Here is a 21,678-nt window from a genome sequence, read left to right as displayed (position 1 = left end):
GTGTGTGTGTACCATCACCTCCCTCCCCCCCCAGACTGCGAGGACAAAATTCGCAGCGCCGAGAACAACCGTCGGATCCACACAAGCTGGCTGGCGGAGGCGGATGAGCTGCTGGCGGGTGAGGAGGGCGGCCGCGTGGAGATACTGGAGGAGGTGACGGAGGACGAGTACCAGAAGAGCAAGGGTGAGTGTGTAGGGGGGGAACGGGGTGGGATGTGCGGGAAGAGGGGATGTGTTAGGGGGGACAGTGGGGGGATGTGTAAGTTGTGTTTTGAAGTGTGTGAGTGGGGGAGATGTGTAATGGAGTGGGATATGTGAGGAAGTATAGAGGAGTGGAAGAGTTGGGGGATGTGTGGAGGATGTGGGGTGGAGTGGAAGATGTGTGGGTGAGAGGGGGATGTATGGGAGGTGGGAGGGGGGGGGTATGTTCTTGACAGTGTAATGCTGGTCTTAAATTCAATGCTAATGTTATGCTGTGTCAGAATTTAAGACCAGCATAACATTGGCAGACTTAACATTTTCTACTGATATGAGGCTAGACTATATTATTATTATTATTATTATTATTATTTTTTGTAATATTTTGGTTAGATTATGTTTTCTTACTTATGGCATTTCAAACCTAACTTAATTTCACTTATAATACACCAAACTCAACTTTTATGACTGGTATCATGCTAGACTTCACTTTTCTTACTAACAGCATTCCAAACCTAACTTATTTTTACTTATAATACATCAAACTCAACTTTTATGCCTGGTATCACACTTGACTTCACTTCTTTATAAATCACTTACCACTTACCAGTATATGTTAAATTATAAATAAGTTACCCCCCCCTTGCCCCCTTTTCCCCCCAGAGGAACACCGGCGTCGCGTGGCAGAGGAGTACACACGGTTGAGGGAGGCGGCCCCCAAGAACCCCACCCCCCAGGACCGCGCCCCCTCCCCCAACAGCCCCCCATCACCCCCGCCAGCCCCGGACCCATTCCTGGAGGGGCTGGGGGAGGGGGAGCGCCAGAACTACGAGGAGTTGATGAGGCGACTCGACCAACTGGAGCTGGAGGAGATGGGGTAAGGGGTGGGGGAGGGGGGGGGAGTTGTGTGTGTGTGTGTGTGTGTGAACGGACCTTTCTGGAATTATCAAGCACATCAACTCTAATGGGGGCTTCGTGGTGCAGTGGTTAGCACACTCACCTCACAACCGAGAGAGCCCAGGTTCGATTCCCGGGCGGAGTGGAAAAATTTGGGCGGCTTTTCCGATACCCTACGCCCCTGTCCACCCGGCAGTGAATGGGTACCAGGTATTAATCGGAGGTTGTGTCCCGTCTCCTGTTCCCTTTTCCTATAATTCCTTCCCCTTTTGTCTCTCTCCGGCATATGACCTCAGATGTTGCGCCGACTAAACGAAACTTTCCAACTTTCCAACATCAATTCTAATGTATGAATCTACTCTGTGTTAGGTCTGTCTCTTGTGGCAATTAAACAAACAATCTGCTTCTAATTATAACAAGTATGACAGTTATGATTTGCACTGTGATTTAAAAGAAAGAACATCCATTATTTTTAACACACATCAGTAGACAACTATTTCACTTTTTTCTTCATATTTAAAACAGGGAGGCAATCAAACCCTTGGACGAGGTAGACGAAGAAGAAGAGGAAGATGATGAGGAAGACGAAGGCATATACAACAAAGACGAGGAGGAGGAAGAAGAGGAAGAGGAGGAGGAAGCGGAAGGGGAGGAGAAGGACGAGGAGCGGCAGCAGATCATCCCGTCGACCAAGACCAAGACCAAGCGCACCAAGTTCCGCCGGAGACTGCACAGCGCGGAGGAGCCTGGCGGGGACGTGGGGAAGGGCGGGAACGGGTCAGCGAGGGCGTGGCGGAGGGGGTTCGGGGGGGTGACAACCAGCATGGACAACACCACCGACACGGACAGCGACATCGAGAGGAGTGACGAAGGAGCCGTGGGGGGGCGGGGGCATCGTCTGCGGCGGCGGGTGAGCTGGGCGGATGACATACGACCCCTATACACGATTATCCCGAATGACGGTAGCGCGGAGGTCCACCGGATACCCTATACCAGCACCCCGGAAGTCCCCACACCCCCCTCGGAGGACCCCATGCCCCCCTTGACCCTCCCCCTGCACGGACTGGCCGGGGCTATAGCGGAGGGGGGCGAGGGGGGGATACAGAGCCCCTCGGACCTGTATAGGGTCTTTGGGGGGCACCAGAATACTGGGGCCGCCACCCCACCCGTCCCGCACTCCACCTTGGCCCCCGCCACCGCTGTGCCCCTCGCCCCGGACACCCCCCCGCCCCGGAGCATACTGAAGAAATCCAAGTCGTTACCGATGTCAGGTGAGTGTGTTTGTGCGATTGTTCGTGTGTATGTTTGTCTCACCCATGTACGTATTTTACACACACACACACAACTCATCCATGTACGTTTCTTCCACACGCACACAGGTGGCGACAATGGAGGAGGAGGGGGGGAGGCCACATCAGGGGAGGAGGGGGGGGTAGGGTGGTGCTGCCCCCCCAAACCCCTGGACCTGGATGAGGAGGAGGAGGGGAAGGGAGGGGACGGAGGGAAGAGCCCCACCCCCCCGCCGCCCCCCTCACCCCCCCCTAAGCGCGCCCACTCGTTCAAGACGGTGAGTGTCTGCTGCTCTCTCTCTTTCTCTCGCTCTCGCTCTATTTTCTCTCGCTCGGAATCGTCGTCTTCGTCGTCGAGGTCATCGCGTCGTCGTCGGTGCCGCACGCGTTCCTGCCTCCTCGTCTTTATCATCATCTTCCTCCTCTTCCTCCTCTCCTCCATCCTCGTCCTCCTCTTCCTACATTTCTACCTCCGCCCAGTCAGGTGACCTCCGCCTCTCTCTCTCTATCTCTCTCTCTATCTCTGTTTTTCTCTCCTTTCTGTTTTATTTCCCATTATTTCTTTTATTATGTTTTCTGTTATTTCCTTTTCATTTTATTTCCTCCTTCCTTTTTCTTCCCTTATTTCCTCTTTTTTTCCTCCCTATTTTATTTCCCATTATTTCTTTTATTATGTTTTCTGTTATTTCCTTCTTTTCACTTATTTCCTCCTTTCTTTTCCTCCTCATTTTATTCCCTGTTATTTCCTTCTTTTTCTTTCCTTTTCCTTTATTTTCCTTATTCATTTTATTTCCTCCTTCCTTTTCCTTTCTTTATTTCCTCTTTTCTTCCCCAATTTTATCTCTTTATTTCCTTCTTTTTTTGCCTTTTGTTTCCCCTCCTTCGTTGTTTCCCATTTTCACTCCTTCCTCCGTTTTCTTTCCCCGTTTTCGTCCACCTTTTCCCCCCCATTCCGTTTTCTTTCCCCCGTTTTCATCCACTCATTCCCCCCCCTTCCGTTTTCTTCCCATTCACCCGTCTCCCAATTATCGTACTATTATTATTATTATTGTTATTATTATTATTATTTTTTGCATATATTTCTCCTTTTATTGCGATTCTTCACTGTCTTGTATTTCTTCATCCCTTTGTTATTTTCAGTCCTCTGTCTTTCGTACGTCTTGTTATTTCTCTTCCGTTCTTCGTCTTTTTTTTATTTTTTTTTATTCTGTCGTTCTTTGTCTTCTTGTTATGTCGTGTCCCTTTTTCCGTTTTGTTATTTTCCGTCCTTATCTTTTTTTTATTCCTTATTTTCCCTTTTTTTTTCTCCGCTTCGTGTCCGAGTTTTTCGTTATTTCCATTCTTTTTTTTATTTATTTCTCTTCGTTTTGTTATTTTTCGTCCTCATCTTTTTTTTATTCCTTATTTTCTCTTTTTTTTTTCTCCTTCGTGTCCTTATTTTACGTTATTTCCATTCTTTTTTTTTTTGCTTATTTCTGTGTTATGTCTTATTTTTCATCCTTCATTTATTCTTTCATTTATTTTATCTTTTTTTTTTCTCCTTCGTGTCTTTATCGTCGTTCTTTTCCATCCTCTTTCACTTTTATTTCCAGCGATACGCCTTTTATTTTTTCCTTCTTGCATCTTTATTTCATCTTTTTCTCTTATTGTCTATTGTCGTTTTCTCTCTCGTTATTTTTCCTTTTCCATTTCCTCGTTTTCGTCTTCCGTTCTTTTCTCTTCTTATTTTTTCTTTCGCTTTTTTATATTGCTTTTTCCTTTTGTTATTTTCTCTTTCCTTCGTTATTTTCTTGTTTATCTGTCATTCTGTTGTCTTATTTTTCTCATTATTTTTTTTGTTCTATTTTTGTCATTTCCTATTTTTTTCTTTCATTATTTTCTCTTTCCTTCATTATTTTCTTGTTTATCTGTCATTCTGTTATCTTATTTTTCTCATTATTTTCTTCTTTTTTTCTTTCATACATTCTTGTTTTTTTTCTTTATTTTCTTCTCTTTCTTTTTCCCTTCATTTCCTGTTGTCTTCCTTTCGTGTATCAGCTTCATTATCTTTCCCCTCTTTCTTCTTCTTGTTCCGTTATTTTCTCACGCTTTTCTCTCGTTATTTCCTCTTGTTTCTCCCTTCGTTATTTTCGTCTTCATTTCCGTCTTGCTTTTCTTTCATTTTCATCCAATTTTTATCGTTTTTTCTCTTTTTTCTCGTCATTTTCTGTATTTTCCTTCACTACGTATTTTTATTTCCTCCATTTTCTCATTGTCTCCTTTCATGTCCTTATTCAATTTTCTTTTTCCACTTTCTTCTTCCGTGTCTTGTCTCCTCTTCATGTCGCGTCACTTATCAAAATCTTACGTAAACCTGTCGGCAAATAATAAGCGTAAAACAGACGGCCATTAGCAGCTGAGCATCACCGTATGACGTAGGTTCGGTTAATGGGTGAATGAGGGAGGTCAAAATATAATGAGTTTACGGACGCTTTGGTTAGGTTACATACGGCTGTGTTAGGCTAGGCTAGAACTTGGTTAGGTTACGGTAGGTTAGGTTAATGAGTGAAGTTGAAGATGGATTTGTAATGGATTGACAGGGAAGCAAAATAAAATGGGTTTACGATAGCTTTGGTTAGGTTACATATGGCTGTGTTAGGCTAGGTTAGAACTTGGTTAGGTTAGGATAGGTTAGGTTCAAACTATAATGAGTTTACGATAGCTTTGGTTAGGTTATGTACGGCTGTGTTAGGCTAGGTTAGAATTAGGTTAGGTTAGGGTAGGTTAGGTTAAGTTAAATAAATGAATGGCTTTGATTAGGTTACGTACGGCTGTGTTAGGCTAGGCTAGAACTTGGTTAGGTTAGGGTAGGTTAGGTTAAGTTAAATAAATGAATGGCTTTGATTAGGTTATGTATGGCTGTGTTAGGCTAGGTTAGAACTTGGTTAGGTTAGGGTAGGTTAGGTTAAGTTGAATAAATGAATGGCTTTGATTAGGCTAGAACTTGGTTAGGTTAGGGTAGGTTAGGTTAAGTTAAATAAATGAATGGCTTTGATTAGGTTATGTATGGCTGTGTTAGGCTAGGCTAGAACTTGGTTAGGTTAGGGTAGGTTAGGTTAAGTTGAATAAATGAATGGCTTTGATTAGGTTATGTACGGCTGTGTTAGGCTAGGTTAGAATTAGGTTAGGTTAGGTTAGGTTAGGTTAGGTTAGCATAATGGGTGAGGCTGAAGATGGATTTGTAATGGATTGATGGGGAAGATTAATATAATGGGTTTTCGATAGCTTTGGTTAGGTTATGTACGGCTGTGTTAGGCTAGGCTAGAATTAGGTTAGGTTAGGTTAGCATAAAAGGTGAGGTTGAAGATGGATTTGTAATGGATTGACAGGGAAGCAAAATATAATGGGTTTACGATAGCTTTGGTTAGGTTATGTACGGCTGTGTTACGCTAGGCTAGAATTAGGTTAGGCTAGGCTAGAATTAGGTTAGGTTAGGTTAGGTTAGGTTAGGTTAGCATAATGAGTGAAGTTGAAGATGGATTTGTAATGGATTGATGGGGAAGATAAATATATTGAGTTTACGGAAGCTTTGGTTAGGTTATGTACGGCTGTGTTAGGCTAGGCTAGAACTTGGTTAGGTTAGGGTAGGTTAGGTTAAGTTGAATAAATGAATGGCTTTGGTTAGGTTATGTATGGCTGTGTTAGGCTAGGCTAGAATTAGGTTAGGTTAGGTTAGGTTAGGTTAGCATAATGGGTGAGGTTGAAGATGGATTTGTAATGGATTGATGGGGAAGCAAAATATAATGGGTTTTCGATAGCTTTGGTTAGGTTATGTATGGCTATGTTAGGCTAGGTTAGAATTAGGTTAGGTTAGGATATGTTAAGTTAAGTTAAATAAATGAATGGCTCTGATTAGGTTATGTATGGCTGTGTTAGGCTAGGTTAGAATTAGGTTAGGTTAGGTTAGGTGAGCATAATGGGTGAGACTGAAGATGGATTTGTAATGGATTGATGGGGAAGCAGAATAAAATGGGTTTACGATAGGTTTGGTTAGGTTACGTATGGCTGTGTTAGGCTAGGCTAGAATTAGGTTAGGATAGGTTAGGTTAGGTTAGGTTAGGTTAGGTTAGGTTAGGTTAGCATAAAAGGTGAGGTTGAAGATGGATTTGTAATGGATTGACGGGGAAGCAAAATATAATGGGTTTTCGATAGCTTTGGTTAGGTTATGTACGGCTGTGTTAGGCTAGGCTAGAATTAGGTTAGGTTAGGATAGGTTAGGTTAGGTTAGGTTAGGTTAGGTTAGGTTAGGTTAGCATAATGGGTGAGGTTGAAGATGGATTTGTAATGGATTGACGGGGAAGCAAAATATATTGGATTTACGATAGCTTTGGTTAGGTTACATACGGCTGTGTTAGGCTAGGCTAGAATTAGGTTAGGTTAGGTTAGGTTAGCATAATGGGTGAGGTTGAAGATGGATTTGTAATGGATTGATGGGGAAGCTAAATATATTGGATTTACGATAGCTTTGGTTAGGTTACATACGGCTGTGTTAGGCTAGGCTAAAATTAGGTTAGGTTAGCATAATGATTGAGATTGAAGATGGATTTATAATGGATTAATGGGGAAAATAAATATAATAGGTTTACGATAGCTTTGGAAATGCCCTAAACTCATTCGAAAGCCTTGTCAAATACGTGAACTTGGGCTCCGAAATGGTTTAAAATACGACCCTGTGTGCGACCCTTTCATTTCACACCCAAGACCTCTCGTTCCCGGACTCGCTGGGTTGTCATGGCCCAGAGTCAGTACAGAGTGGACGGGGGTTTAGGGTAGGCTAGGCTGGCTCTGTAGGGGAATGTGTGATATATATGATAATTGATTTGGGGAGGAAAAGGGGGAATTAGGGAAAGGGGAAACATCCGAAGTCTTCCAAAGAGAGTATTGATTTACCTATTGGTCGGCTGCTTCCATTACCGTTAATAATAATAATAATAATAATAATAATAATAATGATATAATAGGGTATAGGTGGAGGGGGACTAGGAGAGGTGGAGAGAGATGAACCAGAAGAAGGAATCAAGATGGGAAATAAATGTGGAATATATAAGAATCTAAAATGTGGAACAGGTGGAGAAATGAGGGAGAAAAGGGAAGGACCAGAGAAGTATGAAAGAGAAAGATAATGAAGGAAATGGTACGGAAGGAAGGAAGGAAGGATGAAGGAAGAAATAGGTTAGTAAATGTTTCCTCTCCTCCCTTATGAAAACACACAGAAGTAAGTAAAGAAGGAAGGAAGGAAAGGAGAAAGAAAGAATGGAAGGAAAGAAAGGGAAGGAAGGGAATGAATGAATGAAGTAAGGAAGGAAGGAAGGAAAGGAGAAAGAAAAAAGGAAAGGAAAGGAAAGAAGGGAATGAATGAACGAAGGAAGGAAGGAAGGAAAGGAGAAAGAAAGAAAGGAAGGAAGGAAATGGAGTGAAGGAAGGAAGGAAGGAAGGAAAGAGAGAGGGAGGGAGGTAGAGAGACATGGAAGGAAGGAAGGAGAGGAAAGGAAAGAGAGAGGGGAGGCAAGATGTAGTGGAATGGGTAGAGTAATGGGGAAATTAAGGGAGGATTATGAGAGAAATAAGGGAGGAAAAGGAGAAAAGAAGCATAATTTCTGTAATGTATAAGTGTGTATATATATGTGTGTGTGTGTGTGTGTGTGTGTGTGTGTGTGTGTGTAGGAGGATGTGTGGTGGGCATGGCTGTGAAATGGGTGACATGGACGCATAGCCTTGCCATGGAGGTTGAGAGGGAGGGAGGCGTTGGAAAGCTGCACAAAGGGACAATTGTGTTGCTGTACAAAGGGAGGGGAAGTAGGAAGGGAATAACACTTTAAAGGGAATATTAGGCTTACTGTGTGTGTGTGTGTGTGTGTGTGTGTGTGTGTGTGTGTGTGTGTGTGTGTGTCAAGGTGTAGGGAAGGGTTGTAGAGGAGAGGAGGAGGGACATGACTGATGAAGGTGTAGGGAAGAGACGTGTGGCTGAGGGATGCGGCCAGGTCAGAGGGAAGGATGACAGGGATGGTGTGGGTGGGTGTGGCAGCCGTGGGTTCAGGCACACTGTGTGTACGGGAGTCCCGGCATGATCACAGTACAACATCCTGAATCTCAGTACAAGGACAGTTACTCAGTTTCACAGCTGAGTGAGCCCAGGAAGGAGTACCTCTGTGCTGTACTGGAAGCCCAGTACAAGGACCTTTATCTGATTTAACCTGAAGATTTTTATGCTTTTGTGCTTTTGACAAGTGTCAAACTGCCAAGTCCTCCTTGACCTGGCCACCTGACATGACCCCAGTGTGACTTAAGCCCAGGCCACCTGGCACACACCTGTGTCAGCCCCTCACCCCGGCCTCACCCCCACCAGGCAGGGCATCAAACACACACCAGACACACACACCTTGGCTCCTGTACTTGACTGTACTTGAACCTACTCATAAAATTGTTGATTCTTGAAGCACAACTACAAATACTGAGATACTTTTGACCCTGAGTACAAGTACAAGTACATTATTTTTAGTACTTCAGTAGAGTACAAGCAGGAGCACACGTCCTTGGCCGGGCCTGGTGTGTGGGGGAGGGGGGGGGTGCTGGGGGCATCACAGGGAGGGACGCTGGCAGGGTGTGGACACATGCAAGAGAGGATAAAGATGCTGAGTAATAATAATAGATAACAAACAAAGATATATAATGATAATAATAGGTGTAGTTTACAAGTTATAAATGATTGCTTATATAATCCGTCCATTGCTAACGATCTATATTTACACCTGTGACCATTGAAGGTGTACTATGAAAAAAATTATCAGTATTGTCAACAGGTGTATTTAGAGGTTTAATTAAGATAAACTGAGGTGGTAATTATGTATATAGACTTGTTGATTATGTGAAGGCTTTAAATTAATGTGTGTCTGTCTGTCTGTTGGTCTGTTCTCTCTCTCTCTCTCTCTCTCTCTCTCTCTCTCTCTCTCTCTCTCTCTCTCTCTCTCTCTCTCTCTCTCTCTCTCTCTCTCTCTCTCTCTCTCTCTCTCATACATCATTCTCCCCCCCCCTTACCTCCCTCTCCCCCCTCTCTCTCCCCCCCCCTTTCTAATCCCCCTTCACCCCACTATTTCACCCCCTCATTTTCTCTCACCCCTCCTCCTCCTATCACCCCTTCATCACCCCAAACCCCCCTTCCCTCGCCCCCCCAAACTCCATCACCCCACAATCTGAGCTCCAATACACCCCCATATCATCACCCTCATCACCCCCATTGTCACCCCTTCACCCCATCTTTATCACCCCCATATGTATATACTCCCCATCACCCCATCATTTCCCATTACTACCATCATCACACCTCTCTCCCATTTCAGGCCATCACCCCCCACCCCATTGATCATCACCCCCTTCACCCCATCACCCCACTTACCCCAATACTTACATTATAACCCCCATCACCCCATCACCCCCCTCTCCCCTTGCAGGCCATCACACCCCACCCCATCGATCATCACCCCCCTCACCCCATCACCCCACTTACCCCATTACTTCCATTATAACCCCCATCACCCCATCACCCCCCACACCCCCCTCTCCCATTGCAGGCCTTCACCTACCGGGTACTGGAGAGTAAGGTGGCGGCGGCGGGGGGGGCGGCCGGGGGGGAGGCGGGGGGGGCAGCGGGGGAAGGCCTGGACCCCGCCCCCCCCAGCCACGACCCCCCCAAGAAGATATCCAAGTTTAGGGCCGCCAGGATGAAGAAGTAGTGTGTGTGTGCGTATGTTGGTTGACGCGCACACGGCAGGGTTGGAGAGACGCACACACTGATTAGTAACGCACATGAAGCTTTACGTGGTACACACACACCACCACGCCTATACGTACACAGGTCTATGTATGTGTGTACATATGTGCGTTTCTCTGTGCGTACATAGATTTAAATACATACATACGCACATAGACATGCTTCCGTACATATACACATACACACATACAAATATTTACGCACACAAGTCTTGTATACGCACATGCATACATACACACAAATACGTACACACACGCACACAAGCATTTTTAGAGCAATAATACCCTCCCCTTCACCCCCCTTCACCCCACTTCACCCCACTTCACACCCCTTCACTCCCCCTTCACTCCCCCTTCACCTCACCCCACACTCACCCCCCACATGCTCTCTCTCTCTCTCTCTCTCTCTCTCTCTCTCTCTCTCTCTCTCTCTCTCTCTCTCTCTCTCTCTCTCTCTCTCTCTCTCTCTCTCTCTCTCTCTCTCTCTCTCTCCTTCTTTCCCTTCCCTTCCCTTCCCCTTCCCTTCCCTTCCCTTCCTTTCCCTTCCCTAAAACGCTTTCAATGTGTATAAATAGTTTAATATAAGGTTCTACTACTACTACTACTACTACTACTACTACTACTACTACTACTACTACTACTACTACTACTACTACTACTACTACTACTACTGCTGCTACTACTATTGCTACTACTGTTAAGTATATATATATATGATTTTTTATTTTTTTTTATTTTTTTTTTATTTTTTAATACACGCACACACACACACTCACTCACACACACACACACAGACCATGTTATGTAGTTAGTATTGTGTGTGTGTATGTGTGTGTGTGTGTGTTTGTGTGTGTGTGTAAGTTCAAGTAAGTATACATCATGAAAAATTCCATGTGCGTTTGTGTATACCTAGTGTGTGTGTGTGTGCGTGTGTGTGTGTGTGTACGTTTTCAGTTCACATGCACAAATAAGTAAGATATTTAATTATTTAAGTTTATGTTTAAAATTTGTGCTGAAGATCATAATTCTTTGTATAATTTAACATAAGAAGAAGGAGGAGGAGGAGGAGGAAGAGGAAGACAAAGAAGAGAAGAGAGGAGGAAGAAGAAAAAAAAACAATGATATATACAGAAATAAACAGACATGAGAGATAAAAGAGAGAGCGAGAGAGAACCAGGTGAAGGGATGATCCTGGGAAAGGCCTGGAGTCTGAGGGCCAAGTGTGAGGTGTGCGTCATTTTTTCTTTTATAGCTAAAGAAACGGCTCAAGGCAACAAAAAAAGGCGTATAATAAAAGCCCGCTAAAAAAAGCCCTTTGAAGCTGTTGGCACACGGCATGTCTGACTCTGTGGATAGCATGTGAAGCCCACAGGAAATGGTTATCAATGTCAATAATACGTAGCGATGATGATGAGGACTAGCGATTAAAGTTGATTTTGAGTTACTACAGTCCTGGCTCGTCCCTCTGGTGTGAGAAAAATACATCTATGAGAGTATTAACCCAGTAGCAGCGCTGGGACAAATTTGTGTAACAGTAAACTATCAATCAATCTTATTCTCCGAGAAGTAAATATAGGCGTGTGTAACTTCTCCATAGCAGTGAACATGATATAGCTATGTCCATTCTCCCTTGTGAACTAATGGATGTGTATTTCGTAGTAGTGAACATGTAAATGGTTATCACTGTCAATAACGTGCAGCGATGATGATGAGGACTGGCGATTAAAGTTGATTTTGAGTTAGCACAGTCCTGGCTCGTCCCTCTGGTGTGAGAAAAATACATCTGTGAGAGTATTAGCCCAATAGCAGCGATGGGACAAATTTGTGTCTTTACCGTGTACCAGCGACGGGCCAAATTTTTTGCCATGATATAAACCCCCCAAAATAGATGATGCATAAACTGATCACAAATGCGTCGATATATATTATGAAATGGTTTGCGTGAGTGATGATTTTTTGCCATTTTTCTCGCTTTGAGGGACCATTAAGAAACATGATCCCCGCAGCTTCCTTGTTAAATATCCCAAAATCCCTCTGATAACGACCATGTCCATATTTTCCTGTTAGTGCCTACATATATGTCCGTGCCTGTCCCTGAATTTCTCTTATATGTCCTTGTAGTTTTTAAATCCCTATGCAAACACTCATGTCCTTAAACTTCCCTAAATCCCTCTGTCAACGTCTCTGTCCGTGAAACATGATCCCCGCAGCTACCACCGGGTTGATACGTAATTCGAAACTCAAAATTGACTATAATTGATGGTATTCGCTGTCGCCGCCGTTGCATATTCTGACACTTATGACTGTTTCCCATGCGTAGGCTATCATATATTATCCATGAAATCAGATACGGCATGTGAGAGCAGGTTGCCATTCGCTGTTCCCGCTGCATATGATAGACACGACTGTTTCCCATGCGTAGGCTGTCATATATTACCCATGAATTCAGATACGGCATGTGAGAGCAGGTTGCCATTCGCTGTTCCCGCTGCATATAATTGACATTTACGACTGTTTCCCATGTGTAGGCTGTCATATATTACCCATGAAATCAGATACGGCATGTGAGAGCAGGTTGCCATTCGCTGTTCCCACTGCATATAATTGATTTTCGATGCTTTCCGCGTGGTCTGTATATTATATGAAATCCCATGCATCGCATACGTGAGCAGGTTGCCATTCGCTGTTCCCGCTGCATATAATTGACATTTACGACTGTTTCCCATGCGTAGGCTATCATATATTATCCATGAATTCAGATACAGCATGTGAGAGCAGGTTGCCATTCGCTGTTCCCGCTGGATATGATAGACATTTACGACTGTTTCCCATACGTAAGCTATCATATATTATCCATGAAATCATATACCCCACGTGACATCAGGTTGCCAGCCAGCGTTCGACAATGCACACCTCAGACTTGGTATCCGGGACTATGGGAACATGTCGACACCTTCGTAAACAAACCGCCTATGTCATTATTTTCAGGAAATCGGAAAAGAACTGTCAGTATCTCATTTGGCTTAAGATTTAGGGAGAAATGAAAAGGCTAATTCTAGGACACTCGAACCCTGAATGACGAAGGCAGCTCGACAAAAATGGGCGTCACATGAAAAATTAATATAGGCAAAAACCAGGAAATAGCGGAAAAATTACTTAGGCGATTATTTGAAGAGGCTGATGATTTATATACGTATGCCTGATAATATTAATGAACGAGGATACATGAAAGTGAGCGAATAAGGAGATAGAAAAACATAGATAAAAAAAAAGTTAGAAAGAGAAAACAGAATCTTATATTTTCTCATTTTTTCATCTCCCGTTTCTTACAAAAAAAAAAAAAAATACATGTGATAGAAATGATAGTAATACTGATAATGATAGGACACTAGCAGTAGTAATAATAATAATAACAGTAATGATAGTTTTAGTAATAGTGATGTGTAAATAGTTCATAGTATAATAGTAATAAAAATAATAATAATAATAATAATGCAATTCTCATATCCAATAGTTTATGACCTTATTCACCGACCTTCCTCCCCTCGCCAAATTACTCCGAATCAAACTTAGTAATTTAAATGCAGTTACGTATATAAGTGAATCGGACTAAAATATATAGAATTACACCCGTTTTTCCCTAAGTTTACGACGTTATTCACTGACCTTCCTCCCCTCGCCAAATTACTCCGAATCAAACTTAGTAATTTAAATGCAGTTACGTATATAAGTGAATTAGGCTAAAATATATAGAATTACACCCTCATACCCCAAAGCTTATGACCTCAGGCACCGACTTCCCCCACTTGCCAAATTTCTCCGAATCAAACTTAGTAATTTAAATGCAGTTACGTATATAAGTTAATTAGGCTTAAACATATATAATTACACCCATTTTTTTTTACTCCTAGGTGTTACGACTTTGCCAAATTCTATCACATCAAACATTAGACCTCCAAAATAGGCTCCATAAGTATATATTGCACCCCATTCTCTGTGATTTTAGGCCTATTACCTTTCTTAAATTGAATTAAGGTGAATGTTTAAATTTATCGTATTAGTAATTTTGGCTATAAAAAGATATTACACCACAGTTTCCTTGCTCCTCTGTGGTACGTCTTGATCAAATTGAATTAAAATGAGGTTTTACTGATACGTTACGCTCAAAGAGTATATATTCCACCCCAGCTTCTATTATCTTTCAGGCGCTATACCTTTACGAAATTGAATCAGAGCAAACGTTAAAATTGTTGTGGTATCAGTGAATTACGAAAAGAGATGATATTGTAGCCCAGTTTATCGAATATTGAATCAAATTGTACGTTTTAAATTGTTACGTATATCGGAAAGTCAGGCTAAGAGGCATATATACATTGCACCCTGTTTTATATGATATTAGGCGACCTACCTTAGCAGAATTGGACCAGGTTGAACGTTTAAAATTGTTACGTATATCAGAAAGTCAGGCTGAAGAGAGATCTATTCATTGCACCCCCTTTTCTATGATATTAGGCGACCTACCTTAGCAGAATTGGACCAGGTTGAACGTTTAAAATTGTTACGTATATCAGAAAGTCAGGCTAAGAGGCATAGATACATTGCTCCCCGTTTTCTATGATATTAGGCGACCTACCTTAGCAGAAATGGACCAGGTTGAATGTTTAAAATTGTTACGTATATCAGAAAGTCAGGCTAAGAGGCATATATACATTGCTCCTTGTTTTCTATGATATTAGGCGACCTACCTTAGCAGAATTGGACCTGGGTGAACGTTTAAAATTGTTATGTATATCAGAAAGTCAGGCTGAAGAGAGATCTATTCATTGCACCCCCTTTTCTATGATGTTAGGCAACCTACCTTAGCAGAATTGGACCAGGTTGAACGTTTAAAATTGTTATGTATATCAGAAAGTCAGGCTAAGAGGCATATATACATTGCTCCTCGTTTTCTATGATATTAGGCGACCCACCTTAGCAGAATTGGACCAGGTTGAACGTTTAAAATTGTTACGTATATCAGAAAGTCAGGCTGAAGAGAGATCTATTCATTGCACCCCGTTTTCTATGATATTAAGCGACCTACCTTAGCAGAATTGGACCAGGTTGAATGTTTAAAATTGTTACGTATATCAAAGTCAGGCTGAAGAGAGATCTATTCATTGCACCCTCTTTTCTATGATATTAGGCGACCTACCTTAGCAGAATTGGACCAGGTTGAATGTTTAAAATTGTTACATATATCAAAGTCAGGCTAAGAGGCATATATACATTGCACCCCGTTTTCTATGATATTAGGCGACCTACCTTAGCAGAATTGGACCAGGTTGAACGTTTAAAATTGTTACGTATATCAGAAAGTCAGGCTGAAGAGAGATCTATTCATTGCACCCCCTTTTCTATGATATTAGGCGACCTACCTTAGCAGAATTGGACCAGGTTGAACGTTTAAAATTGTTACGTATATCAGAAAGTCAGGCTAAGAGGCATATATACATTGCACCTCATTTTCTATGATATTAGGCGACCTACCTTAGCAGAATTGGACCAGGTTGAATGTTTAAAATTGTTACGTATATCAGAAAGTCAGGCTAAGAGGCATATATACATTGCACCCCGTTTTCTATGATATTAGGCGACCTACCTTAGCAGAATTGGACCAGGTTGAACGTTTAAAATTGTTACGTATATCAGAAAGTCAGGCTAAGAGGCATATATACATTGCACCCCGTTTTCTATGATATTAGGCGACCTACCTTAGCAGAATTGGACCAGGTTGAACGTTTAAAATTGTTACGTATATCAGAAAGTCAGGCTAAGAGGCATATATACATTGCTCCTCGTTTTCTATGATATTAGGCGACCTACCTTAACAGAATTGGACCAGGTTGAACGTTTAAAATTGTTACGTATATCAGAAAGTCAGGCTAAGAGGCATATACACATTGCACCCCGTTTTCTATGATATTAGGCGACCCACCTTAGCAGAATTGGATCAGATTGAGTATTTAAAACTTATATATTAGTAAATTTGTCTAAAAAAATTGAAAAAAACTATAATTGCACCCCATTCTTTAATCTCAGGCACTGTATTATGCTACCTACCTTAACAGAACTGGATCAGATTGAGTATTTAAAATTGATATATTACTAAATTTGTCTAAAACTATTAAAAAAAAACTATGTTGCACCCCATTCTTTAATCTCAGGCACTGTACCAGGCGACCTTCCTTAACAGAATTGGATCAGATTGAGTATTTAAAACTGTTATATTACTAAATTTGTCTTGGAAAAAATATATATCGCACCCCATTCTCTGTAACCTCAGGCACCGTACCCTTAACAGAATTGGATCAGATTGAGTATTTAAAATTGTTATATTACTAAATTTGTCTTGGAAAAAATATATATCGCACCCCATTCTCTGTAACCTCAGGCACCGTACCCTTGCAGAATTGGATCAGATTGAGTATTTAAAATTGTTATATTACTAAATTTGTCTTGGAAAAAATATATATCGCACCCCATTCTCTGTAACCTCAGGCACCGTACCCTTAACAGAATTGGATCAGATTGAGTATTTAAAATTGTTATACTGATATTAAATTAGGGTAAAAAAAAGATATATTGCACCCCTCTAATCTCCCCCTCCCCTCTAATCTCCCCCTCCTCTCTAATCTCCCCCCTCCCCTCTAATCCCCCCTCTCCCCTCCCCCATAGTTATTCTCCCCTCTCCCCAAATACAACTTGACCTCACAAAATAAAAATCAAATAAAATGTTCAATAAAATATAATATAGCTAGATTTAGACAATACTACCCCCCCCAACGCCCTCCGACCCCCCCAATAAAAAAAGAGTAGCATTCATATTCGCCTGAAACTTCTATAAATGGAGATAAAAATGAAAAAAAAGGTCAGGAGAATAAATTAGAGAAAAAATATATATAACTAGACTTAGACAATACTACCCCCCACCCCCCCCTCCGACCCCCCCAGTAAAAAAAGTAGCATTCATATTCGCCTGAAACTTCTATAAATGGAGATTAAAATGAAAAAAAAAAAAGCGAGGAGGAGAATAAATTTGAGAAAATATATATAACTAGACTTAGACAATACTACCCCCCACCTCCCCCACCCCCGACCCACCCCCCTGAACCCCCCACACTAAAAGAAAATAATATAGTAATTTGTATTCTTGTCAACTTATATATATATTCCTACACTTCTTGTTATATAAATTACAGTAACAAATCCGTAGAGTAGGCTTCGATAAGTGTGTGTGTATGTTTGTGTGTTTGTGTGTTTGTTAGTAGATTTACGGCGAGTGTCTTGTTCAGGGTAAGGAAGGAAGGAAGGAAGAAAGGAAGGAAGGAAGGAAGAAAGGAAGGAAGGAAGTGAGGAAGAGTTAGAGGAGAGAAAGGAGAAGGAAGGAAATGAGAGAGGAAGGAAGGAAGAAAGGAAAGGAAAGGAAAGGAAGGAAGGAGAGAAGGAAGGAAGGAAGGAAGGAAGGAAGGGAAGTAAGGAAATGAGGAAGAGTTAGAGGAGGAGAGAAAGGAGAAGGAAGGAAATGAGAGAGGAAGGAAGGAAAGAAGTTAGAAAGGAAGGAAGTAGGGAAAGGAAGGAAGGAAAGAGGGAAGGAAGGAAGGAGGGAAAGAAGGAATATGGGAAGAAAAACTTGATAGACAGTTAGAAAAGAAAAAAAGAAAGAATAGATTAAAAGGATAGAAAGAAAGAAAGCAAGCAAGATAAAGATAATTAGAGAAAGAAAAAGAAAAGGAACCAAGGAATGAGAGAAAGCGTAAAAAGTTTAAAATCTTGTCGAACTTACCTCTTAAAAAATCTCCTTGTGGTATCGTACGAAAACAGAACCTTAGAGAGTGATAGTCAAACCAGTGTGTGTATTAGAGGCGTACTTAGAAGTGTGTGTGTGTGTGTGTGTGTGTGTGTGTGTGTGTGTGTGTGTGTGTGTGTTCCGGGTTCAATACTAATAAGGTTTTTGCTCAAGTATTTGTGACAGGACGTACGCACTAACAAACAAAACTGATCTTGTATATCTTGTTATTATTATTATTTTTTTTTATTACTATTATTTGGAGTCGTAATAGTAGTAGTATTAGTAGTAGTAGTAGTGGTGGTGGTGGTAGTACATAGCTTTTTTTTTTTTTTTTCTATATAGTTCAAATCGTGTTCAGTTCTCGTACATATATCGACGCTGATGATGACGGCTGATGGTTACGATGATGATGAAAGAAAAGGAAGGAGAGGAGGTTCAGAACTTCAGTGTCTCCTGGGTTCGATTCCCGGGCGGAGTGGAAAAATTTGGGCGGCTTTTCCGATACCCTACGCCCCTGTCCACCCAGCAGTGAATGGGTACCAGGTATTAATCGGGGGTTGTGTCCCGTCTCCTGGGATCTGTTTCCTTCTCCTATAATTCCTTCCTCTCCTGTCTCTCTCCGGCATATGACCACAGATGTTGCGCCGACTAAACGAAACTTTCCAAAGAGATCGACGCGTGTTTGCCCGTACGGCGAGACAGGAAATTACAACCCAGCCCGTCCCGTAGGGGTTAATATGGTAAACTATGATATTTTGGAGAAGATGGATAAAGACAGACAGATAGACGGAGAGAATTAAAAAGAGAGAAAGAGGGATTGAAGGAGAAGCAAAAAACATCATCATCATCAGCCATCATCTTCAGCGAATTCGTTCCTCTAATTTTCGTAACGTTCGTATTTTTTTTTAGTACAACAGTGGCCGATGACTATTATTATTATTATTATTATTATCATTATTATTATTATTATTATTATTATTATTATTATTATTATTATTATTATTATTATTATTATTATTACCCTTCGTTTGGTTTCTGTAGTAATTAATAAAAATGTTTGGCTATACGAATTAAACTAGATATCAATAATGTGTATAATGTATGTTCAGTATGTGTTATTATTATTATTATTATTATTATTATTATTATTATTATTATTACTATGGGTCATTTTCTCTCTTTCTCTCTCTGGTCTATATGAAAAAAAGTAATTAATATTTCTGTAATTTAAGTTTGTATCATTATTATTATTATTATTATTATTATTATTATTATTATTATTATTATTATTATTATTATTATTACTATTGTCTTCCTCTTCATTATATCTCCTCCAAATGTGTATAATATGTGACATGGTTTGTATTTTTTTATTATTATTATTATTATTATTATTATTATTATTATTATTATTATTACTATTATTACTATTGTCTTCCTCTTCTTCAAATCTCCTCCAAAAGTGTGTATAATCTGTGACATAATCTATAGTTCCTTCCCATTACTATTATTATTATCATTATTATTATTATTATTATTATCATTATCTCTATTCTCGTCATTATCATCGGTGTCTTCCCATTCCTCCTTTCTCCCCGTGCGTGTATAAGAGTTTTGTGCCTTTCCGAGTAACGCTGTTTTGTCGCGCGTGTATAGCAAACAAACAAACAAACAAACAAACAGGTCCGTTCCGGCGCTTATAGACCCATGGGAAGCAGCGACTCGATGACCTTATACTATGGCGATGGGGGGTGGGGGGTGGGGGTGGGGGGGTCGCTATATTCTATCCTATTCCTATATATCCTATCATGAATAATGCATAACCTATCCTATTCCTACATTCTCTACCAGCAGAAAAACACATCAGTTCAGGGTAAAGTGTAAAGTATGCACAGTGAAGTATTTAAGTGTATGGTGTGAAGTACGGAAGTGTTGAGGAGTACCTAAGAGGTGATACAAAGCTGAACAGGTCAAAAGAAGAAGAAGAAGAAGAACCTATAGCCTATACCCATGTCGTATATCTATATCCTATCGTACACCTTTTTCTTCACCCGTACCCAGATCTGCCCCTCTAAACCCGTTCTTCCTGTGCCTCTTCTTCTGTGACTTATTCCCATGGAGGTAGAATCGGTGGAGTCAACATCAGCTTAACCCGGTAGCAGCGATGGGCCAAATTTGTGGCTTTACCGTGTACCAGCGATGGGCCAAATTTGTGGCTTTACCGTGTACCAGCGATGGGCCAAATTTGTGGCTTTACCGTGTACCAGCGACGGGCCAAATTTGTGGCTTTACCGTGTACCAGCGATGGGCCAAATTTGTGACTTTACCATGTACCAGCGACGGACCAAATTTCTGCCATGATATAAACCTCCCAAAATAGATGATACATAAACTGATCACACATGCATTGATATATATATTATGAAATGGTTTGCGTGAGTGATGATTCTTTCTCATTATTTTACTTAGAGGGGCCTTTAACGTAACCTAATCTAACCTGACCTAAGAAACATGACCCCCGCAGCCACCAGGTTAAGTGAATCCGGCAGAGCTGTCATTCTTACGGCCAGGTGTCAGGTGTTGTCAGGTGTTGTCAGGTCAAGCTCTCTCTCAGTGGGCTCGGCCAGGCTCACCCACCCCCATCTTCGTTCGTTGGCTTCACCTCAATGAATGGGATCTGCAGGCCGTGTCAACTCCACCAATTCTACCTCCATGCCTATTCCAATTCTCCTGTCACATAATTCCACTGCACTGCCGGCATTTAAATATTCCGCCAAAGGGGATTGAAGCGCTGTTTTTCCACTGGTCGCTGGAACGGACGCGGGGACGAACCAACATATCAACACTTCGTAATCGCTGTTATTATTATTACTACCATTATTTCTATCATTATTATCATTACTATTATTATTATTATTATTAGGTTTGTTGTTCTCTTATATGTGTGTGTGTGTGAGGAAGGAGAGGTACCGTACATAGTTTTAAGTGATTTCGTTGTTAAGTTAAATAATATCTATATCAACCACCAGCTTGTAATGCCAAACTCTAGGAGATATAAATGATAATAAAATGATAAACAAGATGGATTTATTGAGTTTTATTACGCTGATAAATTATTCTGTGTGTGTCTGTATGTATGATTTGTGTATATGTTTGTCTGTATGTATGTATGTATGTATGTATGTATGTATGTGTGTGTGTGTGTGTGTGTGTGTATCTGTCTCTTTCTGTCTGTCTGTCTATGTATGTATATATGTATGTATGTCTCTGTCTATCTATATCTATAAAACTCTCTCTCTCTCTCTCTCTCTCTCTCTCTCTCTCTCTCTCTCTCCCCAACAAGAACAGTAAGTAAATTCCACAGACACTAATATAAACTAATTAAAAGCCATATAAACAGAATGTGCAGTGCAGCGACTAGGCCTGATAAGGGGGCCTCCCATAACCCCTTTGGCCGCCTCGGTAAAGAGTGGCTCTCCCGTCACGCTGGTCGCGGGTTCAATCCAGGCAGCCGGGGAATACCCTCTCCTTGTCTTGATCAATTTCTCGTGTGTTTCGATGCACGCAGAGGACGTGTGGGCATTTCCAGTAGTAGTTTTATAGCCCTGGTGGTAGTCTGACCCTTCCTCTGTACCATGAACCTAAGAAACATACATA

At 41.4% G+C, this 21,678-nt stretch overlaps 1 protein-coding gene across 17 annotated transcripts in view; it reads left to right on the top strand.

Annotated features, from left to right (window-relative positions):
- LOC127006380 (unconventional prefoldin RPB5 interactor-like) overlaps positions 1–21,107 on the top strand; it is a 28,886-nt gene extending 7,779 nt beyond the window's left edge. The window contains exons 5-20 of one of the 17 annotated variants that reach the window (XM_050876314.1): positions 35–184; positions 862–1,075; positions 1,621–2,366; positions 2,475–4,905; positions 5,137–5,327; positions 5,391–5,422; positions 5,659–5,704; positions 5,869–5,891; positions 6,123–6,191; positions 6,418–6,453; positions 6,489–6,661; positions 6,815–12,556; positions 12,659–12,764; positions 12,863–14,730; positions 14,843–15,292; positions 15,404–21,107. In XM_050876314.1, the coding sequence (XP_050732271.1) occupies positions 35–184; positions 862–1,075; positions 1,621–2,366; positions 2,475–2,872 (1,508 nt within the window). In that variant the 3' untranslated portion in view covers positions 2,873–4,905; positions 5,137–5,327; positions 5,391–5,422; ... (8 more) ...; positions 14,843–15,292; positions 15,404–21,107. Of the gene's footprint in view, positions 1–34; positions 185–861; positions 1,076–1,620; positions 2,367–2,474; positions 5,028–5,095; positions 5,328–5,359; positions 6,192–6,417; positions 6,454–6,488; positions 6,662–6,814; positions 12,765–12,862; positions 14,731–14,842; positions 15,293–15,403 lie in introns of all 17 variants that reach the window. The other 16 variants (XM_050876307.1, XM_050876306.1, XM_050876315.1 and 13 more) reach the window with 16 other exon arrangements.
- The last annotated feature ends 571 nt before the right edge of the window (positions 21,108–21,678 follow it).

Source organism: Eriocheir sinensis, chromosome 32, assembly GCF_024679095.1.
Source record: "Eriocheir sinensis breed Jianghai 21 chromosome 32, ASM2467909v1, whole genome shotgun sequence".
NCBI classification, from domain to species: domain Eukaryota; kingdom Metazoa; phylum Arthropoda; class Malacostraca; order Decapoda; family Varunidae; genus Eriocheir; species Eriocheir sinensis.
The sequence above is the reverse complement of the archived record's forward strand: the minus strand, read 5'-3'. Positions and strand labels throughout refer to the sequence as shown.